The sequence below is a fragment of the Taeniopygia guttata genome, chromosome 13, assembly GCF_048771995.1.
Source record: "Taeniopygia guttata chromosome 13, bTaeGut7.mat, whole genome shotgun sequence".
Classification (NCBI taxonomy): Eukaryota; Metazoa; Chordata; class Aves; order Passeriformes; family Estrildidae; genus Taeniopygia; species Taeniopygia guttata.
The window spans coordinates 4,357,687-4,376,384 of record NC_133038.1 but is presented as its reverse complement, the minus strand read 5'-3'; the positions used below and the strand labels follow the sequence as shown (position 1 = coordinate 4,376,384).

Here is an 18,698-nt window from a genome sequence, read left to right as displayed (position 1 = left end):
AATGGAAAGGGGGAGGGAGCCTGCTGCTGCTGTTTATACAGTGTTCAGCCACTGAGGGGCTTCTTGCATCGAGCAGAGAGAAGCTTTTCCATCACATCCAGTGAGAAGTGCTGGGAGCTGGAGCTCTGCAGGCTCCCTGTCCATACCACAGACCTGGGCATGTGTTATCTGCCCTCACTCCACAGCTGTCCCATCTCCTCAGGCTTTGACCTCATTGGGACTGGCACAGTCATGTCCAGAGCGGGATCTCCCCTGCAGCAAGAGGTCTGCAGGTCCTGCAGCTCAGCAGAGCTTTCACAGGCCTCCCTCCACACTCCTCTGTCTCCGTGTTTGCACAGTGCTCAGAGCAATCTGCAGCTTTGGACAGGACTTCAGGGACTCCTGAGATACACACAGAAGTAATGCTGCAAAGTTTTAGCCACTTGGCAGTGCCTTGGTCTGCTCCAGAGACTTTCAATTTTAGGATACTCAGCACTGTCTACACACCTGAAGCAAGAAAGAGGGAGAGACAGAAAAGCAGCATCTTCACATCCAAATCTGCAAAATCCAAGCTTGCTGGAGCCCAGGAAATCACTCTAAAGTCTACACAGGGAAGCAGATAAGCGCAGCTAAGCCCCACCTCTTCAAAGATTTTGCCCTCAAGGAGAAGTCGTGTATTCTTAGCACAGAATTTCCAACTCAGGCAATGTGGGAATTTGCAGCTCACCTGGGCTAGGAGATGCTCCCACCGGCTGAGGGGAAGGACAGCTCTCCTTGGCTTTGAGTACCTACAGCTGGAATTTTATCAGAGAAGTCTCACTCTTTACCCCCACAGTGAACTTTGGTCTCCTTTTCTTTGTGAGAAGGGAATCAGTGAGGCTTTTCAAGCACCCCTTTGTGCCAAAAATTCACAATACACCAGGAAAAAGAAAGCACTCTAATGGCTCAGCAGAAAAAGAGGAATGAGAACATTCCTGAAATCACATGGAAAGTGACACTTGAACCCAAGACTTGGACAAGAGTCCTCATAAGTCCCATCCTTCACCCTCCTCTCTCTATCTCCCCTTCAGAAAGGAAAGGACTAGGCATTAAATCCACCAGCTGTGCTAACTGGATTTTTGTGGGAGTTTCATGTCTTCTCCCCCTTCATTTTCCCTAAGGCTGTTGATTTAGCTGCTCAGGAAAGCTGGGAGTGGAGGGAAGCAGGACAAGCCAAAACTGCTTGGGAAGAGCCATTGCTCTCTGCCACTGGTTGCAGAGAGCGGCGAAGAGCAGGAGTGGAGCTCGCTGCTCCCCCTGTTCCCAGTGGATGGATATTTCTTCTCTCCAGGCTCCTCAGCCGTGGATGGTTGATTTCAGCTCAAGATTATATTTTTCCTCCTTTCCATTCTGTGTGAGATCTTTCTTGCTTGCTCCCCAGATTCCTTTGCTACCACTCCCCACTCTTCTCTTCCCAGGGTTGAAATAAGATGCCTGGGGAGAAGGCAGTGATTGACAGGAGAGAAATTGTGCAGCCTGAAGCTGTGAAGCTTCATCAGGACCATGGGGTGAATTCCAGTCATTTTTGGAACATGGTCTTTGCTGGATGATAGCAAATGCAAACTCTTAAATCATGGATTAGTCAATGCAAGTCCCCAGGATGCCCTCTCCCACATCTAAGGGGTCCAGTGGAGCACCAAAACCTGCTGTGCTCCAAAACATCACCTCGGCTCTTCAACCAGACAGAGCAGTGCAAAAAGGTGCAGTTGAGCTCTTAGCACACCTGGACTGTCATCCCAAATGGCACCCACCAATCTGGAGTTTGGTCCCCAGTCCCTGGGTGCTCCCAGCCCAGTCCCTGAGAGTCAGGCTCTTCTCACAGTGCCACAGACATGGGCTGCCTGCCAGTCTGCCTAATCTCACCCAGCTACAACAGAATTACAGCCAGCAGTGGCTGCAGCACAGCCTTGGCTTCTCCACAGGGAAGGGACCTGGGGGCTGCAGTGCCAGACCCCTCTCACTCCCATGGGTTCAGAGGAGCAGTCGTGGCACAAACTGCAGCAGTCTGAACACCAAGGTGCAAAACAATCTCCCCACACAGCTTACAGATCCCAAAGCAGCTGAGGGTCTTCCAAGCCCCAACCAGCAACTCTCTGAAGGAGGAGGATGGGGGAATACAAAGATAATGCCTTGCATTGTCCTGGGGTGTGGAAGGCTGTGCAGCCCCAAGCAGAGGTGCCAGGACTCACTGTATGCACTGTTGTAACCTTAAGCCTGGGTATTTCCACACACAGGCTGGATACCCACAAATGCCTGCACGGGTGTCCCAGGAGCCTCATGTCCTTCCAGACATGATGGGATCGTTCAAAGGATCTTTGCAGCTCAAAAGCCTTCCCCAGTGGTTGGGCTTTTATTAGGCAAAAGCGAGTCTGCTCACCCATGCTTCTGAGAAATACAACAAAGAATTTTGTACTCCAGGGAGCAAAAATGATGTCAAAAGGCTGAGAGATGGGGCAGAGAAGAGGGCTGTCTTTTGGCCTGTAATCTGCTCTGCCTCTGTGAGCAGGCAGGTTCTCAGTCTGACCACCTTGCAGCTGTAAGCCATCTGCTGTAGCTTAACTTCTGTTAGAAAAGGAAGGTGGATTATCTGTTCACTCCCTGGGTGGAATCTCTAAGAAAACTGTTACCAAGGCTTCCAGATGCTCTGGTTCATCTTGCTTCATCTGGAGCAGCAACAGTGACATACTTTAAAAAGCAGCTTTTCATTTTTTAAACATCTGTTTAATTCCACCTGCATGTAACCAAAATATTTCCACTGCTCCTTCCTGAGGTGTCATGCCTGTGTTTTCCTGAGCAGCCTCCAAAGTATCAGCAAGTTTTGGTAACACAAAAGCCCCTTTTCCATTTGAACCCCAGAGCTCACGGATGCAGTGGATTTGGGAGTCTGATGCATTTGGGAACTAAATTAGCCACAAAGAGACTCAGGGGTGGGAGGGCGGGTGGCAAGCTGTCTGTATCTTCTCTGAATTTAAAAACAGATTCTTATTTCATAACAGCTTTTTGTCCCCATGTGAATATTCCTGGAATTAGTGAAGGAGCAGAGACACCATCAGGGACAAGGTTTGGCTAAAATATCTGATAGTGAGTGCCAGTGAGAAGCACTGGAGAAGCAGGAGAGGAGATGAACCGTGGGTTGGCCTGGGTCTGCCACAGCTGCACTCACCTTCAGGGCAGGCAGAAGTCAGGGATGCTGAGTGTGTCTGCAGGATGAGGGTCAGTGAGTCAGGAAGGAGATGATCATATGGAAAAAGATTAACGGGATTTGTCCTGCTGAACACATCACCACACTTCAGTTCCTGCTCCACTAGGAGCAAACCCACAGGGCTCCTCTGGTTAAGACAACTAATGCCTAGGAGGCTTTACCCCTTTCATCCCCTTCCCACCCCTGGATCTCACTCTAACATGCAAAAATCTTGATCATCCTCACATCAGGACAGAAGGACTCCAGGCAGTTTCTTCAGGTAGACATCAGCACTGCTGAGCCCAGAACTGGCCCCTACATTTAGCTGCCATTTCTGCAAGTCACTGCACTCAAAGCTTTGTTAATTTATTAGAGGGTTGCTTGTTGTTTGTGTACTGAGCCAGGTAGAAAACAGCTTCTGCATAAGAGGATAATTGCAGCCAGATAAGCTCTTCAGAGCCGGGATTGCAAAAATACGATACGATGTAGACCAGCAGTTGTCTGGGTAAAACAGAAACATGGATGAGGTTTTGGGTTGGAACATGTTTCCCCCATCTCTCATAGACTCCCTGTCTGCCTTTGGGCAAATCATTTGATGTATCTCAGTTCTCTGTACATAGAAAAGGTTATAAAAATGCTTCACTCTGGCAAACCACCCCTAGAGCAGAGGACCCGGTGCTTGGATGTGCAGCAGTGGCAGCTGCTTTCCCACTTTGCCCTATGGAATTTCTTTGTAAGTTGCCCATCTCATTTAGGCATGTTCTGTCATCAGGGTCCTGCTCTCCCAGACTGGATTCTCCTGCTGCACAGTTCCACAAAGAAATTTTTGCCCAGGCTGTCACTCCTGAGATGACAAACAGCGCTGTAAATGCTGGATTGTGTGACGAGAACAGGCAGAGCTGGCTGGGCTGATGGCAGCCTCAGCCTAAACTCTTCCAAAGTGTCAAGACTGAAAGTGATGCAAGTGGCTGGAAAATTCAGAGCATGACTTGTGGGCTCGGTGTTGCCAAAAGGCACCAGGTATCCAGGAGCTGGGATCCAGGTCTCAGCAGCACCATAGCAGCAGCAGGATCATGTTTGCTCCTTCACTGCCTTGTCCCATCTTTTCTGGTCCTGTGGGGACCCACATCAGCTGTGGGCAGGGAGCAGGTTACCCAGTGCTGGGCTGGGCTGGCAGCAGTGTGTGAGCACAGGAGGGCCAGATCCACTCCTGATATAAACCCAGGGATTTGGCTGAAAATCCATTTGGCTCTGTGCTCCCCAGAAACATGACTCACAAGCCAGTGCCTGACACTGAGAGATAGGTATGACACTGAGTGGCCCACGGGGAAGAGCTGTGTCCCCAGGGTATGAGCAGAGCATGCACAAGCTGAGTGGAGACCGTGCTGAAAAGCACAAAGCCTTATAAAGGCAGTGCTCTGGGTTTGTCCTTCTCCCAGCTCTTCAGGCGATGAAAAGGACGACTCACAGCCCTAATTAACTGGAACATGCTAATACTACTGAGCTTCCCTGGCCAGCAAATTTGGCACAAGGCATATGGGACACTTTCCAAACAACTGCTCAGGGGAGCGCGTGCCTGCAATTTATTATTCGAGGAGCAGTTTCCTCTCTGCCTTCGCTGAAGAGCTCACACCAGACACGAGGGAGGTGAGTCTGGAGCCTGCAAATCTACTTTGAAAGCCATTTCATGCTGAAGAGAGAAGAGACTTATTTCTCCCCAGGCATTTAAGATATTTAAGGTATCAGGGGAAATATGGCTTTGCACAGCATTACCTCTGGGAGCACTCAGTGCCTTCGAATGGTGCAGCTCATAGTGCTCAGCTTCCCATGGGGAAAACCACACTCCTTCAGGGTGACATTCAGTCTGGGCAGAAAAGGGAGGACCAGAGAGTGTGCATTGTTATTTTGCAGAGTAAAGCAGAGGAGCACAGCCAGCACAGGTAGCTGGAGAAAGGGGAAAGGTAGCAGGGGCCCTGGTGCTGTGTCTCCAGGGTGGGTTATTCCCTCTTTTGACAACTGTCCTGGGCAAAGCAGTACCCCAGCTTATTGCCCTGAAAAAAGGAGTAGGAAGGAGCCTCCTCATCTCCTATTACAAATAAATCAGTTTGTGAGCTTTGGATGGGAAGCAAAAGGCAGGATGTTGAAAAAGATCAATTCATCCCTGTGGTAAGATCATCACTGTCAGTATTTACTGTACTGCCAAAGCCAGAGGCAGGAGCTGCAGCCTCCTGAAGGCCATCTCCTGCCCCTGGCCTCACCGTCAGCCTGGCTCCCACAGCAGCCCTGGCCCCAGGACAGTTCAGGGCAGCTCTGACACAGGGTTTGAGTGGCAGTGAGCTGCCCAACCAAGCCCTGCCACAACCCCACCAGTACAGACACTGGGAACAGCTCAGGTTTGTGCAGTGTTCCCAGGACTACGCTGGCTTGACCTGCCCCTCATCCTTGGCAGCACCTGTGGCCATCCGCTGTGTGGCCAGGCAGGGCAGTCCGTGCTTACCAAGGGCACATCTCTCCCTGCTCCCTCCCCACTGCATCCTTTGCAAACATTCGTTGTTATGGTGACAGAAGGAAAATCTTTTTGAGGATCTTTTGGATTTTTGAACAAAGGTATAGCCACTTTAATTATTTTCTTTAAGGGAGATGGTTATTTCACTCAACGGCAACTGAATTTCTTTCATTTTGTTTCTGGTGATTTTTTGGTGATTCTCAGGTTCCAGCTTTCAGTGTGTGGTTGTAAGAAAGTAGAAGGGGGAGAAGTAGAGCTAGGTTGTAAAGAGCTGTTTTTAAATCCTCTTGGGAGCACAGGAGGTGCCTCCAGGCTGAGGCTGCTGAGCTGCAGGCAGTGTGGAGTCTGAGTTTCTCCAAGATAAATGAGATTTCAGAGCACATCTGCATCTTTCTCAGATAGCAAAGTGTGAAATGAATAGCAAGGGGGGGGACATTTATACCAAATAACCTGTGCTGTGTGTGAAATGCTGCACTGAGAAATACTGTTCCTTTGGAATCTTCTGCAGAATTGGCTTTTGAAAGCTGTGTAATGGTAAATGAATTCTCTGTTTCCACTGAATAGACTGAAGACTTTCATATGTGACATCAGGGAGAGAACTGGGCTCTGCAGATGTCTTTATGCAAGTAATGAATACAGCAAACAGCCTAAGCCCAGCCAGGAGAAAGCAATCTGGGTATGGGATGTGACCACAGGCATGGATTTCATGGCTACTGTGTTCTGACCCTGGAATGTGGATGCTAATGGACAAGACTTCAGCATCCTAAGCAGCTAAGCCTGCCCAGCCTGTTTTTGTAAGATGAGGTCATGAAGACCTTTCTCACACCCCTCCTATAGAGAGCTGAGGTCAGAAAAAAAAAAAAAAAAAAGAAAAAAACATTAAAAATCAAAACCTACAAATGCTTCAGGGTCTGAAGGGGTAGCTTAGCACATCTATGAACACTCAACACCTGAACCAGAGATCCAAGTGAAAGAGAAGAGCATTCCAGGCATTCTGCACACAGTGACCAGCAGGCTGGCTGGGGGCTGACACACAACCCATGTGGAAAGCTGAGAGGACAAAGCTGTTCTGGCCAGGCCCATGCTGTGTGTGGAGTATCAGAGAGGTTTCACGCACAGCTCAGAGTAAACAGGCAAACAAGTGGCAGCCAGAAATGTTAATATTTGCAAAAATCTCCTGGTTTTGGCGCCTGGGTGTGGGGAGATGAAGGATGTTGGTGGAATGCAAACATGATGGATTCTTGGCTGCCCAGAGGGTGGCATGGGGAATCTCACAGGGCAGGACAGACTGCCTGACAGGCCTGCCCCCTCCCTGGAGAGGGAGACTGGGCTGAAAAGTTCAGTAGCACATAAAACTGGTCCCCTGGGATTGAGTTATTTGAACATCCCTGGCAAAAACAAACAAAACAAACCATGTTCATCCTTCTCTGCTTGTTTCAGACATTGTTTCCCTCCCTCCATGTAGTAGGAGATGGATTTGTCCATGCTGATCCCCAATACTTCTCCTGGATACATAAGGGGGAAAAATGACACAAGGCTTCAGACTCCTGCCCTCACTTCACCTGGGTCCTTTCATGGTGTGTTTAGGATGGTTTGAACCTGCCCAACACCATCTCTACAGGGCTTTTACCTGGACCATGGCTGCCAGTTCACAGTCAGACAACTTCAGAGGCTCCACAGCCTTGAAGGCTCTGGCTTTAGCGAAACAGCAATATCATTTGAGACTGGGAAGAAAATATTGGCAAATAATGGCTACCTCTGGTCACCTTCCTCCTGCAGCTATTTATCCAAAGATACCATATCTCGGAGCATTGCTTCATTTCCTGCTTGCCTCTCTAACCGAGGCCTCTAAATCACGTCGCTGCAGCTGAGGTCACGGAGGGAAGTGTAATATCCATTAGCAGTGATGGCGCTATTACTTTGATTTACCTCGTCCCTTTTTCTTTTACTCTTTTCTTTCTGTTTACAGCAATCCCTTTCCACTTCTTTCCCCTCCTGCTCTCAGTGCAGCAAACAGCTGGCAGGAGCCTGCAGAAGCAAAGCTTCCTGGAAGGCAGCCTGCTTTTGGGGACATGGGGAGTCTGGGGATTTCTCCTGGACCAGCAGCACCCCATTCCTTCCTGACCAGCGATGCCAAGGGCAGTGGGAAGGGCTGGCTTCAAGCTACCCCATCCTCACCCCAAGAGTTCTTCACCTGAGGCTTGTCCAGGTCAACACATGGAAAAAATCAACCCCAATTTACCCCTCTGTCCCTCTCCTGCTCCACAGCTGGGCACTGCTCAGGGAGAGCCACAGGATCCTCCAGGAGAGTGGGATCCAGAGGAATCAAAGTTCTCGGAGTGTATTTGCACTTAAACCAATATGAAACAGGAAAATCAAAATGCAAAGCTTCTTGTCTCCTGTGGAATTTCCCTGCCTGCATCTGGAGAGCCGACACAAGTGACTGACACTGGGATCAGGGGTTGCTTCCCCTTCCCCTCATGTTTCACTGACACCCAGGGAAGCTCCCCAGCAGCCAGACCCAGTGCACTTCCCACTTCATCCCCCTCCTCCAGCAAGGCCAAACAGCTCCTCTGACTCCATCTCCCAGAATACATATTTACTGCATGGGACAGAGAACGGTGAAGAGTTTTGGACCCCATCCATGTGGTTTGAGCCAAACCCTTCTCAATCCATCTTATCCTTCACCTCCCCAGTGCATAATCAAACTCTCCAAACACAGCGTTCTCAGGTCCCAGCCCAGAGCTTGGAGCCTCCCAAGAGGGATATGCTAAAAAAAGAAAGAAAAACATTACATTGCCAACTGAAGTGAGTGCTGAAAGGAAGGAGATGCCAGGAGCACTTAAACAGGAATCCGAGACCGGGGGACGCTCGGGTGTGTGTTTTCAATCCCCAGAAGGGAGACGTGTTCATTGGGAAATGACTGCCACTCACTGCTAGTTTTAGACCTTGTAGTTGATGTCCCAGAACGTGAAATGGCCATGACAAGGACATCCCCATCTGTATTAGAACTTTCTTCTTGGATGGATGGATTAGTGCAGCGCATGGTAAAATGGTGCCACTCCTCCTTTGGCTCCAAAATCTGCATTTGCAGCTCAAACCTGCAAAGATGGAAATAAGCAATTTTACATGAGTGACAGGTTCTGTTGGCAGCAAGGGGAGTTATATGGGAAAGCCTTTACATCGGGGGTCCAGGTTGGGTGCTGGTGCTGAAGGATGTCCTGCAGCAGCTGAACCCAAGCTGGCAGCTCCACACCCTGGTGCAAAGCATCTCTTCCAAAAGAGCAGCCTCCCATAGCCCCAGTCCTGGGCAGAGGATGTGCTGGCACTGCCCAGTCTGGTGCCATGCCAGGGAGGTGCTCCTGCTCTCCACACTGCACAGAGGGACCAGGACTAGGCTCCAGCTGGGGCTGAAAGGGGAGCTAATGGGGAAGTTCAACATCAGCTGAGCTATCCCAAATTCTGCTGTTTCAGGGTGAAGCTTCAGTTATCCTGCTACAGCCTCTCCAAACAATGGGCCTACAGGTGCCCCTGGGAGGCTGTAACCTCCTGGGCTCCATAACAGGGAGAGATGAGCTCTGACCACAGCACAGATTCTCATTCATAGGGCACCTCCCAGCACTGTTGGCTTGGGCTGCTGGCAGAGCATAACCTTCCACAGCACAGTCCAGATCTCTGCTAAAAAGCAATTATTGATGCTTTTACCTCTCTGCAGAGTCTCACATAAAAAGGATCATGGTACTGCAACAGATGAGGGAGCACCATCCTGGTTCACCCTAGGCTGTGTGTCCTGTGCTGGAGTCTTGTTTGTGTGTCTGTGCATAGTTTATAAGGTCTCCTGGAGGAACAGTGGCAAAGCCAGGAGGACACAGATGACAAAGCCATTTCCCTCTCAAAAGGATGCACCTAAGCAGATGATTCAGCTCCCATCCAAAATCCACGAGTTCAAAGCCAGCTGTTTCTCTGGGTTGCTGGCACATGGCAGGAGGGTGGGAAGTAACATCAGCTGCAGTCCCACTGCAATGGGCTGGCACTGGCACTGCTCCCGTTCAGCCCTGGCATGTTCACAGGGTGAGAGCCAGCCTAGCAAGCACTGAGATCTAAATGTGGGGACTGAGGTTTTGCTGCATGAAGTCACAGCTGAGAGATGTTCAGGCATCCCTGGATCCCAGTGTCATAATCCTAGCAATGTTCCCAGGGGCACTCTTCTGTGTCATGCAGTAGAAATGATAAAAGGGCAGCAATGGGAGCAGGTTCAGTCTGCTGGAAATAATCCCTGCCCAATGTGTTCTTGTCCCCCGGTGCCCAGTGAGCAGTGGGGACTGAACATCCCTGTCCTAGAGCCACCATGGGTCCTGGAGCAGGAGGGTGCAGCCAACCCACCTTGCTCAGAAAGCTGGAGCAGTCCTGAGCCCCCACAATAACTGTGTGGGAGCTGCCAGCCCATTTGGCCATGGCCTGACCTTGTTGGTGTCCATGCTTGTCCAACCAGAGTCCAAGGGGTGTACCTGGCTTGCCCATGGCCAACATCCCCCAGGACTAATTGCTCCTCGTGCATGCAGTGATGTTCCAAGTCCAAACATCAGCATGGGGCTGTGGCTGAGCGTGTCAGCCCGAGGAGCTGCTGGGGACAAGGCAGAGGCTGCAGGCAGGGCTGCTCTGGCCACATGCCAGTGACCAAGCATGCACAGTGTGAGAGAAAGCCTGGGAAAATCCATCAGACAAGCAAATGAAGATGGGCAGAAATACTTTCTGCACTAATTGCACTGCTGTAATGAGAAGACAGAGCACCAGGAGGAGGAGGGGCAGTAGCTGGACAGTGCCTGGCACATCAGCCTTTCGGGGGCATGCTCTGGTTCTAATGGTGGTTAGGAAGGACACAGGTGGTCTGTGCAGCTCTTCTAAGTCCCTGTGTCCCCTCTCCTTTCAGTTTTGTTTGCTTTCACTTCCAGTGTTGAAAGTTCTTGTGATTTTTCTCACATGTCCACCAGTGTCTGCCACTTCCCAGAGCATCGCAGGGCTCATCATCAGGTGACCACACGAGGATGAAAACCCTTCCTTCTTTCTTTCCCTAACGAGCCCGCAGCCCGCGTGATTCCTGAAGTAACCCAAAGCCTTGGCCAGAGCTGTGTCCTGAAGGCACCGTGAGCAGGGCAGAGGGAGGGAGGCTTGGGCCTGGAGCTCATTTCTGGGCTCGGTACTGAATGCGGCAGCGGGGCGGTGCAGGGGCGGTGCAGGGGCAGTAAGGGGGCAGCAAAGGGGCAGCATACGGGCAGCAAAGGGACAGTGCAGGGACAGGACAGTCCGATCCAGTCCGATCCGATCCAGTCCGGCCCAGCCCGCACGCACCTCCCCGCAGCTGGCCCGCGCGCTCGCACGTGACCGCATCACATGCAGGGACCCTGCCCCGCCCCCTCCACGGGATCTCACCCAATGAGCTGGCGGGCGCGCGGCGTGTCCGCGCTGTGATTGGTCAGGGCGGGCGTCAGTCCGCGGAAGGGGCGGGGCGTGGCGGAGGTCCCGGGTTCGGGGTGTCGGAGGTGGGAGAGCGACGGGACGGGGCTGGACTGAGCTGGACTGGAGCAGAGTGGACTAGGTCAGACCGGACCGAACCGAGCCGAACTGACCTGGCCTAAGCCGTTTCAGCACGGTGGGGTCCCCGGGGTGGCGGGAGGCCGGGCTGCGGTCAGGGAGCGGGCGGTGCGCGCCGCGGGACTCGAGCCGCGGGGGCGCCGCACACGCAGCGGCGGTGCCGCACCGGCCCGGGAGCCCCTCCGAGTGCGGGTGGGTGCTCGGGCAGGGTGACCGCTGCGTTGGGGCCCGGTGGGGACACAAGGCCGGGCCCTGTCAGAGCACTGAGCAGTTTTGGTGAAGTGTCGGGAAATTGGAAATTGTTCCTCCAAAGGGAGTGACCTTCGGCCAGAGCTGCTCTGTAATTCGGGGCTTTCCAGCCCTGCTCACACCCCGTGTAGCAGCTGGACAGGCCCGGTGCCTCCCGCCCGAGGTCAGGTAACCAAGCCCTGCCCCAGACCGGCAGAGGGATGGGGGTTTGTGTGCGGTGCTGGCAGGAGGCTCAGGAAGCATCCCTGTGTGCCCGCAGGGATGGCCGGCGGCAGCCAGGACCGCAGCCTGCGGGAGGAGCTGACCTGTGCCATCTGCTGCGAGCTGTTCAGCGAGCCCGTCATGCTGGACTGCATGCACCACTTCTGCAAGGGCTGCATCCAGCAGTACTGGGACAGCTGCGCCCAGGGCCCCTCCTGCCCGCAGTGCCGCCGCAGGTTCCCCGGCCGCGCTTTCCGCACGCACTACCTGCTCTCGGGGCTGGTGGACAAGGTGCGGCGCTGCGGCTCCCAGGAGCACCAGCACAAGATGCGGGTGAGTGGCTTCTGCCAGGCTGGGGAGAGGGGGACAGGTGCCACATGAGCCCTGTGCAATCACCACTCCTGCCACAGGCAGTTCCCCCTGCATGAAGCCTTATCTCACCCAAGTGCACTGACATTTGTGTCTCTTTTCTCTCCCTATTTCCTTACAGCCGTCTGTCTTTTGAACACTTTTCTTGTGCATTTTTTTCCCTCACTGCTGTGTCTGATTCCAACCACAGCTTTGTCATTTCTCGTTTAAGAATGTGGTTCCTAAGTGAAAGGGGGGTGAGGCTGCTTGTGCCAGGTGCTCTGCTTGAGGGGACAGTCCCTTCACAACATGCAGCATTTAAAGCTTGTGCAAACAGATATCCCAGGATGGAGCTCCCAGTCTTAAAAATCAATTGGATTCATCACATGCACAGATGCTTAATTCTCAAGGCTGTGCATCAGGTGCTTGCTTCTTCTTACAGCCTTTATATGAGATCCTGTTGTATTCTCCTCCTGGTGCTGACCACAGGAATGGGGACTGCTCCTGAATCAGCAGAGTGCTGAAATGGCCTCTTTACCTTCTTTTCCTTGTTCTTGCAGAAGCACCTGGAAGATGCTTTGCAAGCTCGTCAGAAGGAGATGGAGAAGTTGCTGCAGAGGAAGCGCGTGGTGCAGGAGGACATCTGCAGCCTGACGGTAGCACCCTGTGGGAGCTGCTCTTCAGGCAGCTTCTGGGGCAGTGTTCACAGAGGATGTGTGTGTCTTCAGCTGAGGTCTAGCTCAGCTTCCTGTACAAATCTAGATGAGTAACAGTGGGGATCTACACAAACCCCCTTGCATGTAGGCACAAGCTCATAACTGCTGGATGTTCAGCAGAGGTTTTGGGAGGAGCATCAGCACTCATTAATGCAATGTTTACAAAGTGCATTCGTGCAGCAGAGCTGAGGCATGGTGAGTGGTGAGAGCCGTGGGCAGCCTACTCTGGCCCTGCAGAGCTGCCTTTTTGGGAGAGCATTTAACTCCTGGCAGCTCTAAAATCCTCTCGTGTCAGAAGGGATGGCAGCAAAGCTGAAGGAACTGGGTCACTGGCAGGGTTGGCAGGTGAATGAGGAGCCTGAGTGCTCTCCATGGGCTTGAGAGGGACCAAGGTCTGTGAAGTGAAAACAGCCACAGGCTGACTGTGCTGATTTCTTGAGTGGCATAAAAGTGTTAAAACCAAGGAAGGGGAGTTAAAGGAAAATGGAAGTAGTTCAAAGATGAGATAAAACTGAGAGGGGAAAAAAACCCTGTCTTCTGACTGGAGCCTCTGACTCCCCAGCCTGCTCCATTTCAAACTTCTGTCCTCTTGCCAGATGTGGAATAGACCTCGGAGATTAATGAAGAAGTATTAGCAAATAAGCACGTGTTTTCCTGTTGCTGTGCAAGAGCCGAGAGGTGTCTCAAGAGTAAAGGAACAAATCGCTGATGTGAACAGGGAGGCCCTGCACCTCCTCTGTGGTTCTGGTGTGTCAGCACAAACACCTGCTAGAGCAAGAAGAGGCTGGTGAAGCTTCAGATCTCTGAGGGACATGGGTTTCCTGTGAGGAGAAAGGGATGTGCACTTCAGGAAGCACTCCTCGAGAAAGTAATGAGGGCTAAGGTTGCACTTGGAGATTAAAAGCTTAAAGATGTAAGGAAAACAAAAAGTCATTGGCTGTCTCTTGTAAACAGGCAGGAAGGCAGTGAGAGCACGGCAAGGTTGGCTGGCAAGTAAACAACTGGGAAAAAGTGACCTCTGGTTAGAGCTGAATGGGATTTTATCAGCCTTAATGACAGAGATTAGTTTGTGCAGCTTGTCTGTCAGGCAGCTCTGCTCAGGGCCTGGAACAATGTGAAATAAATGCAGGCTAACCTGAACAGCTGAGTCTGCAGCTCCACAAAATTTAAAGAGCTCCAGTCTTGCCCACAGGCAAATTCCTGGTGGTGTGGGAGAGGGCTGTGGCTGTGTGTGGGGATTTCTAGTTACAGTGACCAGGCCTTTGGTGGATCTGGCTTTTTGGGTTTGTTGGTTTTTCCCCTTTAGCTCTGCAGCCTTGAAGGTTGTCCTTGTGTCCTGTTGTCCATCCAAAAAGTCATTGCTATGTCTGAACCTCAAATTTCCAGGGCTCTGTAAGCAGAGTAACAGGCACAGCCATGCTGTGCACCTACTTGTGTGTTCTAGCTGTTGGACTCACCTTCTGCCTCTTCCCTCTGCTCAGAAGGTGTCTGGGGAGCTGAACTTCAAGATTCGGGCTGAGTTTGCTCGCCTTCATCAGATCCTGGAGGAAGAGGAGAGAGCTGTGCTGGCAGAGCTGGGTGAGAAGGAGGAGCAGACACTGGCCCAGCTGCACAGGCACGTTGGCCAGCTGGAAGAGGGGATGGCAGTGCTGCAGAGGGACATCGAGCACGTCAAGCAGACCCTGAGCAAAATGGAAGATGTGTCACTGCTGGAGGTGAGATGCTTTGCTGACTCTGGCAGGAGGCTGAGAGATACTTCAGGATCTCAAATTGGGATGCGGGAGTCTTAAATGAGAGCACCAGGCTGTACCGCAAAGTTGTTCTCCCTGCCATCCCTCTGGATTATCTACCCAATCCCTTGGATCTGGAGACTTTAGGCACAAGAGATACAGTGACATCAGTTGTAGTGGGTCTTGGGAGCCTTCCTCATTCTCCATCCAAGTACCCAAGCAGTTTTCCCCAGGCTGCAGTTCCTGGTAGCTTGGTTTCCTCTCTCTGTGCTGTGTGGCATCAGGAAGTGGACAAGGAACTTATTTGTGCAGCTGCATGAATTAGAGTGACTGCTAATTCTCTCTGCTTCTCACTGCAGGTGGAGAGCCTGGATATCAGGTACGTGTCTGGCATGAAAGAAGCTGATTTGCTTTTCAGGAGCTTATCTTAGTCTCTGGCTGGGACCACATGGGAGACACACTTTATCTCAAGCTTTAAAAGCATCACAAATTGCTCAGGAAGTTGCTGGTGCTGTGCAAGGTGGAGGCTGGTCCCCAGCATACACTGGATGCTCTTCCCAGGGAGCATCCCATGTGTTGACATGACTGGAAGAGTGGGTAGAGGAGACAGACAGTGGTTTGGAATGGGTGCAAGAGCCATGCATGCTGCAAGAGGGAACAGACTTTGGGTGCTTCATCTTCTCCCTGCCCCTCCTCAGCTTCTTACTACTCATGAGGCTGCAGAAGTGACCCTGAGGTGCAGGTTTGTCTGAGGCTGGGAGTAGTTGAGGGCCAGAACTGCTACAGGGATGTGTGTCCGTGTCCCCTTCCTCCCTGGCATGCAGCCTGACTCCACAGGCCCGGCCTGTTTGGCCGTGCAGGAATCCTGTTGGGTGTGCTGGGTGTGCCAGGAGTCACTGCTGCACAAGCTGTGGTGCTGCCTCTGTCTTGGGCACCTCTGTCCTGAGCCACTCACTGCACTGGGGGCAGAGCTGCATCAGGCAGGGCAAGCAGAGACACTTGTGTCCTGTCTTTACCAAATCTGTCACATGTGGCACTGTCCTGCAGCCCTGCTTGTGCTTTTCCTGCCTGCACTGGCAGTGGCTCAGCAGAAGGATTGACCCTGCCTGCCTCTCTCCACCCCAGGCCCTTGGTGCATGTGGAGACCAAGCCTGCCCTGGACCTGCAGCACTACAGGGACAGCCACAGTGGTCCCTTGCAGTACATCTTCTGGAGGCAGATGCTGCGCTCCATCTGCCCTGGTGAGCACATGCTGTGAGGGATGGGTGTGGTGAGCCAGGGATGCTCTGCAGAGGGAGCGTACAGCTGCTAAAATGTCGTGCTTGATGTTTCCGCAGCTCCTGCCCCACTCACCTTTGACCCTGAGTCAGCCCACCCCAACCTGGTCCTCTCCAGGGATCTGACAGCAGTGACAGAGAGGAATCGAGCCCAGCCCGTGCCCGTCAGCCCGCGGCGCTTCCGCCAGTGCGTCAACGTCCTGGGCTCGCAGGCCTTCGACAGCGGCCGGCACTACTGGGAGGTCTGGGTGGGCAGCAAAACCAAATGGGACCTGGGGGTGGCTGCTGAGGCTGTGGACAGGGCAGCCAAGGTCAAGCTGTGCCCAGAGAACGGCTACTGGACGCTGCGCCTGCGGAACAGGACAGAGTACTGGGCCACTGCCAGCCCCTGGGTGCGCCTGGCTCCCCGCCGGCCCCCTCGGAAAGTGGGCGTCTTCCTGGACTGCCAGGAGCGCTCCGTCAGCTTCTTTGATGCTGGGGACATGTCCCACCTCTTCACCTTCCACCAGGTCTCTGCAGAGAGATACTGCCCCTTCTTCAGCACCTGCTTCAGTGACGGGAGGGACAACGTGGAGCCCATGCGCCTCTGTCACCTGGCCCTGTGAGGGACCAGGGTGCACTGGGGACACCGGCCTGGCTCCAAGCTGAGGGGTGTTGAGCTGTTTTGGTTTCAGTTTTGGGAGGGAGGAAGGGATGAGTCTCATCCCAGGTCCTGTCTGCCCTCCCTTCCCTGTGCCATGGCTGTGGTTGCCACAAGACACTGACAGGGGTTCCTGGCACCCCTAGAAGAGCAATCTGCCTTCCCTGAGCACGGCATAGTGCAGTAACAGCAGCCACGGGGCTGCAGGGAGGGGGCTGTGAGTTGCTGGCACCTCCTGCCTCTCTGTGCCCACCCGTAAGCCCCGTGGAGCAGGGCAGCGGTCCCGGGGCACCATCGGGTGCCTCTCAGCCCCTATCCCGGCCATGGCATCCCCTGCGGGAAGAGCTTCCTGGGGCTGGGCTGCGGGCCGGCAGCACAGGGAGCCCGGGGCACAGCCCAGGGACTGCAGCACGGCTCCCTCACCTCGCTCGCTATTAAAGCTCATTAGAAATTCAGTGGTGCCTGCTCGGGGCTTGTGTGCTGGGGGGTTCTGCTGCTCTGGGGTGTGGCACAGCCCGGGGGCACCGAGCAGCCCCCCAGAGCCCTGCTCCAGCCCTGGCTCTGCTGTGCCTGCGGCACAGGAGGCTTGAAGGAGCCACTGCTCCCATATGGTTCCTTGGAGTGCTCCCTGCTCATCTTGCAGTGGATTTTCATCATTTGCTCTTTGAGAACAAGGGAAAGAGGCTCTGAGCCTAGCCCTGATCTTGGGCTACCACGTTTTAAGATTTGGCCATGTCTGGCCTGGCTGGGTCATAAGGATCTGTGCATGTGAAAAATGCCAAGTCCCAATTCTTTCCAAATTCAGCAGGAATGTGGCTCTTTTCCTGTCAGCCCCCTGTGGCCCTGCTGGCAGTGCTGCACCTGCAGGAGGGCAGGCAGGGTCCCTGGGGGGCAAGTCAAGGGAGTTTGGCTGCTGTGGTTTGTGACCAGGAGGTGCTGAAGTGTCTCTGCCTCATGATTCAGCAGAGGTGCTGGGATGGCTCCAAGCCTGGCTGGTGGAAGTGGTGGGTGGGAGGGAGGATGGCAGCATTTGGGGTGGGTGGAAATGTCATGTTTTTCCCACCCAAATCCATTCCAAGCTCAAAGCAGAGGCCAAAGCTCTCCAGTACTGCACAGTCCCCAGTGCTGGCTGGAGGCAGACACCTCCAGCAGAGGCTCAGCTTTCTGCGGCATGGCTGGGCTGGGTGTGAAGCTTTCCAGCTCCCACAGCTGGGCACAGGACACTTGCCAAAGCAAGGCCTTCACTGGCCATCTGCCTGCCCAGTGGGGACGGCACAGGGTCCCTGTTCCCCTGTGGTGCCACAAGGGCCGTGGCCTCTCCTGCACACCCCTGCTGCAGTGTGCCAGGGCTGAGGGTGCCTAAAGCCTGTGCCAGGGCAGCAGAGGAAGCCAGAGGCAAGGATGTCCTGTGCAGGGTTCAGGCAGATGTGTCCCAGGAGCGCTGAGCACAGCCCAGGGCTGCTCCCATTGCCTGGGAAGCCTCTGCTCTGTGCAGCCTTGCTTGGGGTTGGGTGTAGGAGGGGTGCTGGGGGTTTGTGCTCCCTCCTGGCCCCGGGCTGGCCTTTAGCCAGCGAGTGCTGAGCCCATAAGCTGGACTCAGCCTCCTCTCCCAGCCCTCATCTCCTCTTGCTGCCCCACAGCCTCAGCTGCAGTAAGAGTGGAGAAGACAGAGCTGTCGGCTTGGAAATGGTGCTGCGAGCAGGGCTGTGGTACCCCCTGCAAGAGCGCCTCTGGACAGACGAGGCTGGTTTGGTCACAGCAGGGAATTACACTGGGGAAAGCTGAAACCCATCAGCTCCCCAGCCCGCCCCAAACTGCGGCCAGGCCCGGCTGGGCAGCACAGCAGTGTCCCCGAGGTGCGAGGGGACATGGATGCGCCGGGCAGCAGCAGGGTGAGCACAGCCAGGCTTTGCTGTCTGCCAGCTCCTGCTGCCCAGCTGCTGTGTGCCCTGTGCCACGTGGGCTAGTGTGATGGCACAGGCTGCCAGCGTGTGCCACTGCCTCCCACACCCTCCCCGAGCTGGGGAGCAGCCAAACCTGCTTGTCCCAAATGCTCCTGAGGGAGCACGTCCTTTCTTCTCCTGCTGGGCTGTGCGTGGTGGCTGTGGCAGAGCCACATTTTGGGGTATAATGTCCTCGCCTGGCCCTGCTGGCAGGACAGGGCTGGAGAGGCAGAGCAGCTCCTACATACAGGGAAAATGCTGCTCTGGACTGCCATGCTTGCAGTGTTAGCCCAGTGA

The 18,698-nt window shown here is 53.7% G+C and overlaps 1 protein-coding gene across 3 annotated transcripts; it reads left to right on the top strand.

Moving 5' to 3' along the window:
* The first annotated feature begins 11,187 nt into the window (after positions 1 to 11,187).
* On the top strand, positions 11,188 to 16,913 carry LOC100224234 (zinc-binding protein A33). 3 transcript variants are annotated; one of them, XM_012574610.5, is made up of 7 exons: positions 11,188 to 11,301; positions 11,806 to 12,080; positions 12,656 to 12,751; positions 14,293 to 14,526; positions 14,901 to 14,920; positions 15,667 to 15,782; positions 15,879 to 16,913. In XM_012574610.5, the coding sequence occupies exons 2-7, from the start codon at positions 11,808 to 11,810 to the stop codon at positions 16,421 to 16,423; spliced, it is 1,284 nt and encodes a 427-aa protein (XP_012430064.4). In that variant the 5' UTR covers positions 11,188 to 11,301; positions 11,806 to 11,807; the 3' UTR covers positions 16,424 to 16,913. The 3 variants fall into 3 exon arrangements, with proteins under 3 accessions (XP_012430064.4, XP_030139836.4, XP_030139837.4); XM_030283976.4 differs by having other exon boundaries at positions 11,192 to 11,355; XM_030283977.4 differs by lacking the exon at positions 11,188 to 11,301 and adding an exon at positions 11,362 to 11,714.
* The last annotated feature ends 1,785 nt before the right edge of the window (positions 16,914 to 18,698 follow it).